Below are 6,805 nucleotides of genomic sequence, written 5' to 3'. Positions count from 1 at the left end.
TACCTTAATCGCCATCCATGTCTTCTTACCCACTTTACTGTGCATGGAATGAATAACTTCTTGTGCAAGAATAATATTATCAGTTATATTATACAAAACTCGACTGATTCTGAAAAAACCAATTAGGCAGATACTGTTTAAGTCGATTAACAAGCAGTTTTGTAATAATTTTGTAAGGCACGGTAAATAGGCTAATCGGTCGAAATTGACTTATAACCTCCGGGTTTTCCACCTTAGGAATCAGCACCAGCAACGTTTTATTCATCTAGTCAATCAATGATCCGTTTTCAAAAGAGTCAATAACAGCCTTACCAAGGGACGTTCCCACCACACTCCATTTTTTCTGAAAGAAAGCTACTTGATAAGCATCTATGCCTGAGCCCTTCAAAGGATGCATCATAAATAAAGTCGGCCGCACTTCCTCCATATTAACCGGTCTAATCAAACAACGAAGTTGAGACTCCCTCAAGCTGCTTGAATCTACCCATAAAATCGAGCCCAGTGCTCCGGCGATTCTCAAAAGTAAAGAGTTTCCGAAAGAACCCAACTGCACTCTCTTGGAGTCTATCCGAATCTTTGCACCAACCCCATCTTCCAAACGCAACATGCAAATGGCATTCCGTTTCTTTCGGTTTATGGTGAAGGCGTGGAAATTACGCATATTTCGGTCACCATGCGTAATCCACTGGCATCTTGGTACCATAAAGACTCCTGTTGAAAAACCGTAGCTAACTCATTTTTAAGAGAACATTCCGAATCCATTAGAAATGGAGAATCCGACCGTTCAAGAGCTTGTTCGACACCACGTATGCGAGCAAGAAGGAGCGTTTTGCGTCTTCCGATAAGTCCAAAAACTTCTTTATTCCACTTCCTCACCTTATCTTGAAACTCCTTAAGATTCTCTTCCAACACCACCTCATTATTCCATGTGTTGAGTAAGAATCTCTCAAAATCAGAGTGTTCATTCCATGCAATAACGAATTGAAAAGGTCGATTCCTAACATTTGGATATAGCAAAACGGTTCTAAGAAGGATGAGTCGATGGTCGGAACCCAATTTCTGTAAACGGATAATTTCAGAGGAAGGAAAAGAATTTTACCAATGCTGATTACACAAGCAATAATCCAATCTTTGCATGAGATCCCCACGATGCCAAGTGAACCGAGGACCATTAAAACCCATGTCTAACAGACTAGTCTCAAAAAGAAAATTCGAAAACTTCGAACATATCGCTGATCTCCTTTTCGAACCACCCTGACGTTCATCGACACTAGAGATGGCATTGAAGTCTCCCCCAAGCACCCAAAGGCTGTTCGATTCCGGTTCTAAAGCTCTCAACTGGTTCCAGACTGAACGACGAACGTAGTTATTGGGACTAGCATAAACAAAAGTGATGAAAAAACTTTTGCATGCCGACATTAACACAGTGGCCATGGATAAATTGATTAGAAAGCGCAAGAATGTCCAACAAGACCGGGTCCTTCCATAATAACCAAATCCCTCCTAAAAATCCATTAGCTTTGATACGGAAAGAATATTCATACCCAGACTTCCTAACAAACTCATCAGCTCGACTTCTACTAACTCGAGGTTCCATCAAAGCAATTATATCAGGTTCTTGAGATCTGTTTAACATCTTGAAATAACTGTTGAAAAGAAGGTCAAGAGTGCCTTGAGTATTCCAGAACATTACTTTGAGCATAAAATCAAATAAATACAGAGACAAGAGCACCTTACAAGTTACCTACACCATCACCGGACCCTTCAAAGGTCGTATTGACATGCCACTGAATTGAAGATTGTCCCTCCTGTTGCATTCTTTGTGATTCCTGCACATTTTGGTTCAAACTCGTACTGGCTTGGTTTAACTCATTCATCATGTTGTTAATCCACTCGGTCAGTATAGGTTTACTCGACAATTTATCATCTTTCTTCTTAACTTTTGTGCCCTTCTTACTAATTCCTTTAACTGTCGTGGGGGTTCGAGCAATAATTTTCGGACCCGATCTAAGAGTAACACGAAAGCGGGCCTACCGTAGTATGTTTGCCTAAATCCAATGTAGAAGGGACCATTATAATTCTGTCCTTTGCCGCAACCATCGAAGCATCACTATTGTTAGCCAATTTAGCACCATTTGACACTTGTACCATAGTTTACTTTCCAATCTGTATAGCACTGGGTTGCGTCAACACCGTCACCGTTTTATTTGTTGATTGAAGCTTTTCCAAACTAGTAGTCGTAGAGTAAACCACAACCTTGTTTATATTTCGAAGGGGGTTCCGGGTTGTCGAGATCACCAATACTGTTATCGGGTATAGGTGGGACAGGAACCTGCACATCTTTTCCTTTTGAGCCACTCGAGGAATCCAAAGAGTGCTTTGTGATGACCACCCCGGTGGTCCTGTCACATTCAACCTCTCGGTAGTGCTACTTGTTGCTTGGAGGTTAACCTGCCCAGCCTGCTCTTCATCCTCTAACGTAGCCAATGCTCCAAGAAGGATCCACCACCACTGGTGTGGTTTCTATCCATTCCCACCGCAATATAACTTTTCTTTCCAGTACTAAGATTCCTCCTCCGATTTTTCACCTGCATCCACGGACCATATGTCCGGAGTCAAAGATCCCTCAGCTTCTTTAGTTTTAACATTACCATCCAAGCAATCTTCCACCCCACATGAATCTTTCTCATGGCCATACATACAGCACTTAAAACATATAGTAGGGAAACCTCCATACTCCACAGATTGGTATCGTCCATCAATTCTTAACCCTGGGATTAAAGGCTTGTTAAGGTTAACAACAATAGCGAGTCTAGCAAATCTTCCTCGCTTGTATTATAATATATTTTGACAATCTTACCTAGCGCACCAGCAATATCCCTCAAGAGGCTCTTAGTGTAATACTTGTAAGGCAGCCCAGGTAGCCTCACCCAAGCCAGAACCGTGTTAGGATGATCCTCAGATGTGGAGAAGTTTCTCGACCACGGTTGAACCGTAAGATAACTACCATACACCATACAGGGTCCACTGGAGAGAACGTTAAGATAGTCGTTCTTTAGAGCAAAACGAGCAAGAAAATAATCATTATCCAAATCCACTAATTGTAATTCCCCAGTAGGTCTCCATAGGATTTGGATGAGATTCAAAAGAGCATTATATCCAATTTTCTTCCCCAGGAGCCGGATAATAACTGATTTGGAGAGTTTCTCATCTATGGAATCATGGATCCTTTCAGAAAAATAAGATTTGGAATAGAGCCATCCATACCTATTTGGATGTCACCCTCTAGCAAGTCAACGTCAAGATCCTTTATATAATTCAGTCTTTTGCATTCTCGTATGTCCAGCCACCGTGTCCCTAAAGGATAGCTTGAGGGGTTGCTCGACAGGTTTCTCTACCGTCCTCACTTCCCGACGCTCCGACACCTGAGACGAGGCCTCCTCCGATTTATCATCCATTATTGTGTCGCTTCCATCAACCTCCATACCATTCACTCCACCATCAGCCGTCGCAATCAGACATCCCTCATTCCTCGACTTTTCCCCAACGGTGTATCTTCACTTAAAGCTTCCTGCGCGGGTCGTTCTAGACTTACCGTCGAAACGCTCCGGACTGCTCCATCCAGTGGACAGCCAATCGGGATGACAGTAAGGGCGGCAGAAGGGTTTCCTGAAATTTCGGAGGTTTCCATAGGGGTTTAAAATTTTGTTTCTTATGTAATGTTCTGATTCATTTATAATAATAAAAGTTTTAATGATACAGAAGCAGATCCGATATGTTTTAAGTTGGGTTAGGCAAGAGAAAGAGAAAGACGGGCTATGATGGAGATGGAATATAATGGGCTCATTGTCTCTACTTCATCTCTATTACAATTCTGTCGACTGATTTCTCGGGCCCACCAATTTCTTGCTTCTTTCCGAAATTTACGAAACTATCCTGCTATCACACGTAGCATCGTTCGATATCAGAACACCTGCCCTGATTCAAATAACGAACACGTGGTGATAATAGATTGTTAAAGCTCTGGAATCCGAGATTCAAAATGATCATCTATTACTTAAGGGAAAACGAGTGTTAGAGATGGGCTCCTAATTCTAATTGATTGTATATGGCACAAAAATGACACTCCGAGATATTGGCTTCACTTCTGGAGTCTTGATTGCCATCCTCACCGACTTGATAGATTGTTTGTGTTATTATTAGGGTCCCTAGTGAAATGCCATGTTGCTATGTGTTTACTGAATATTCTTAAAAAAAAAGTAAAGTGGAACGATAATTCATGCCTGCACAAAGTCATTGGTTTTTACTTCCAACCTTTTTTTTTTTGACACACTAATAGCTCAATTAGTTGACTTATGTGTTACCGTGGATACTGGCCAACACCCATATGTTGTTCAGGGGAAATTTTATTTCGTACTGGTTTTTTTTTTTGACACACTTCAAATGAATTATTTTAATACATTAGAATAGAAAATGATGATCTCTTACATTCTTTCTTCCTATATTTCCTTCCTATTCAGTAAACTCAATTTTTTTATTCTTCTCTTTTCATCCATGTTTGAACATCTTTTTATATTTATGTCTTATTATAAAAATTTCTTCAAAGTTAAGATGTGAACTTTAATGTGATGTACTACTATTAAAAATGTATTACTATTGTTGTTTTAATAATGATGTAATTTTAATTGTTTACTTTGATAATATATTTTTAATACATTATCAAGTTTATATCAATTAAACCCACATATAATATTAATTATAAGTTGAAATTTAATTTTAAAAATGCTAATAAATAAAGTATCATGAATACTTCAAACCTAAAATTGTGTTTTTATAACACAATCAACATAAATTATTATATTATCTACAAATTTAATTTGGTGTACTTATAGAAATAAAACATTTAATTTTAAAATTTTATAAAATACAATTTTATAAAAATAACTTAAAAAAATTTAAAAGGTGAATAACAAGAAAAATATAAAAATATATATATTTTTACAAAAAAAAACATATTTCGTAAATTATTTTCATAAAAATTAATCAAACAACGTAAAACATTTTACAATGCAGCATCCAAATAATATAAAATATTTTCTAAAAATGTAAATTATTTTTCAAAATTTATTTTTCATAAATTATTTTCAGTGAAACAAATAAATTCTTAATTTAGTTTGTTAAGAGAGGACAAAAACGTCAATTGCAAATTGAAAAAGGAAAAAGGAAACGACTCCGAGATCAGAACAGACCCCGAAACGGAGTATTTCATTCGTTTCCTAGCAACAAGTTTTAGGGTTTTTGAATTCGATCCCCTTTGACAAATGGCGGCGATTTGCAGTCTTTACATAATCAACAAATCAGGAGGTTTGATCTTCTACAAGGTATCGTTTCTTTCCAACATTTTCTGTTTGTTACTCGAGAGCGTTTGGTAAAGTTTTTCTTTCTTCTTCTTTTCAAGGATTATGGATCGATGGTACGCATGGACACGAATGATAGCTTGAGGGTGGCTAGTTTATGGCATTCGATGCACGCGATCTCACAGCAGCTATCGCCTACCACTGGTTGTACGGGAATTGAGCTACTTGAGGCCGATACATTTGATCTCCATTGTTTTCAATCTCTTACTGGTAAGTGTCTTTTTGAAATATCAATTATATTATCTTTATTAATGGAAAATTTTGAAGCGCCAAAGTAGAATTGGAAGAAACTGATCTGCAGATCTGATTCTTCCACTCGGTTGACTGAAAGTTGTAGACTAGAATTGTGCGGTTATTGTTAAAATGCTCCGAGATTCGATAAAGGAAATTATTATTGCTCTTTTCCCTCTAAAATATGGATATTGGTGGTTTTGTATCATGTAAGATGATGAATTGAAAATGAAAATTTGTGGCAAATTTACTTGAATATACAAAATATAGAAAGCTTGACTAATATGTATCAAGCGCAGTTGGCAAAGCTTGCTTTCCACTTTCTTGAAGCTTGAAACCATAGTACTAGAACTGTTGCCAGTGAAATACTCTGTAATTTAATTCTATATTGCTTTAACTTGAAGATGGGATGTTAAGATCGGATTATCTATTTCCTGATTGTGCCATTAGGGACAGATTAAGTCTTACCAATTAGAAGGAAAAACCTGTTATATCCGGTTGTGCCATTAATGATAAGTTCAACCCTTGAGACTGTATTATCGTAAAAATCACCATACCTGAAGGGTTGTTTACTCATTACCCCTTGTTAGTCTCGTGGCAATTTATGCAGGATGATTTTCTTGTTGTTGCATATAACACGGGTTGGCATTTTACGAACATGGTTTGGTTGGGAGTTAGTGTCATGTGCATGTTTTCTGAAACCATGATTTTGTAGACAACTAAACATTATGTTCTCTATAGTGTTGATTTTGGAAACATGTATGTTATGATTTACAGGGACAAAGTTCTTTGTGGTTTGTGAACCTGGGACACAGAACATGGAGGCTCTCTTGAAAGTTGTCTATGAGCTCTACACAGATTATGTTTTGAAGAATCCCTTCTATGAGATGGAGATGCCTATACGATGCGAACTCTTTGACATCAACCTTACACAGGCAATACAAAAGGATCGCGTTGCGCTTTTGGGACGGTAAACTGTCCTGGAACTTTCAACTCACCATCTCTTATTTTCATCCCCACAATCTCGGTGGAAGATTTAATGTCAAGTTTGAATTGGCCTTTTTAGTGAGATATCGTCAGACTCCCTTGCTTGGCTAAATTTCTGTACCATATACAAACATATGATGTTTTGGGTAGCTGATTTTTCGATTTAACAG

General features: G+C 37.8%; 2 protein-coding genes across 2 annotated transcripts; one reads left to right on the top strand and one right to left on the bottom strand.

Moving 5' to 3' along the window:
- Positions 1 to 265: 265 nt before the first annotated feature.
- Positions 266 to 3,691, bottom strand: LOC120124035. The gene is made up of 10 exons (XM_039142800.1): positions 3,596 to 3,691; positions 3,331 to 3,536; positions 2,861 to 3,228; positions 2,589 to 2,771; positions 2,159 to 2,474; positions 1,738 to 2,007; positions 1,494 to 1,646; positions 1,100 to 1,375; positions 782 to 997; positions 266 to 728 (listed from the first exon to the last, which is right to left on the bottom strand). The coding sequence occupies exons 1-10, from the start codon at positions 3,689 to 3,691 to the stop codon at positions 266 to 268; spliced, it is 2,547 nt and encodes an 848-aa protein (XP_038998731.1).
- Positions 3,692 to 5,216: 1,525 nt separating this feature from the next.
- On the top strand, positions 5,217 to 6,730 carry LOC120124083 (trafficking protein particle complex subunit 4-like). The gene is made up of 3 exons (XM_039142838.1): positions 5,217 to 5,381; positions 5,459 to 5,627; positions 6,426 to 6,730. The coding sequence occupies exons 1-3, from the start codon at positions 5,322 to 5,324 to the stop codon at positions 6,620 to 6,622; spliced, it is 426 nt and encodes a 141-aa protein (XP_038998769.1). The 5' UTR covers positions 5,217 to 5,321; the 3' UTR covers positions 6,623 to 6,730.
- The last annotated feature ends 75 nt before the right edge of the window (positions 6,731 to 6,805 follow it).

The sequence above is a fragment of the Hibiscus syriacus genome, unplaced genomic scaffold, assembly GCF_006381635.1.
Source record: "Hibiscus syriacus cultivar Baekdansim isolate YM2019G1 unplaced genomic scaffold, ASM638163v2 tig00110410_pilon, whole genome shotgun sequence".
NCBI lineage: Eukaryota > Viridiplantae > Streptophyta > Magnoliopsida > Malvales > Malvaceae > Hibiscus > Hibiscus syriacus.
This window is presented reverse-complemented; position numbering and strand designations above follow the sequence as displayed.

Coding starts and splice junctions, on each gene's coding strand:
- LOC120124083 (XM_039142838.1), top strand. CDS start 5,322: ATGGCGGCGATTTGCAGTCTTTACATAATCAACAAATCAGGAGGTTTG. Junction 5,382..5,458: donor GAGGTTTGATCTTCTACAAG/GTATCGTTTCTT, acceptor CTTCTTTTCAAG/GATTATGGATCGATGGTACG. Junction 5,628..6,425: donor TTGTTTTCAATCTCTTACTG/GTAAGTGTCTTT, acceptor TATGATTTACAG/GGACAAAGTTCTTTGTGGTT.
- LOC120124035 (XM_039142800.1), bottom strand. CDS start 3,691: ATGGAAACCTCCGAAATTTCAGGAAACCCTTCTGCCGCCCTTACTGTC. Junction 1,647..1,737: donor GGTGATGGTGTAGGTAACTT/GTAAGGTGCTCT, acceptor TCTTTTCAACAG/TTATTTCAAGATGTTAAACA. Junction 998..1,099: donor TGCTTGTGTAATCAGCATTG/GTAAAATTCTTT, acceptor TCCAAATGTTAG/GAATCGACCTTTTCAATTCG.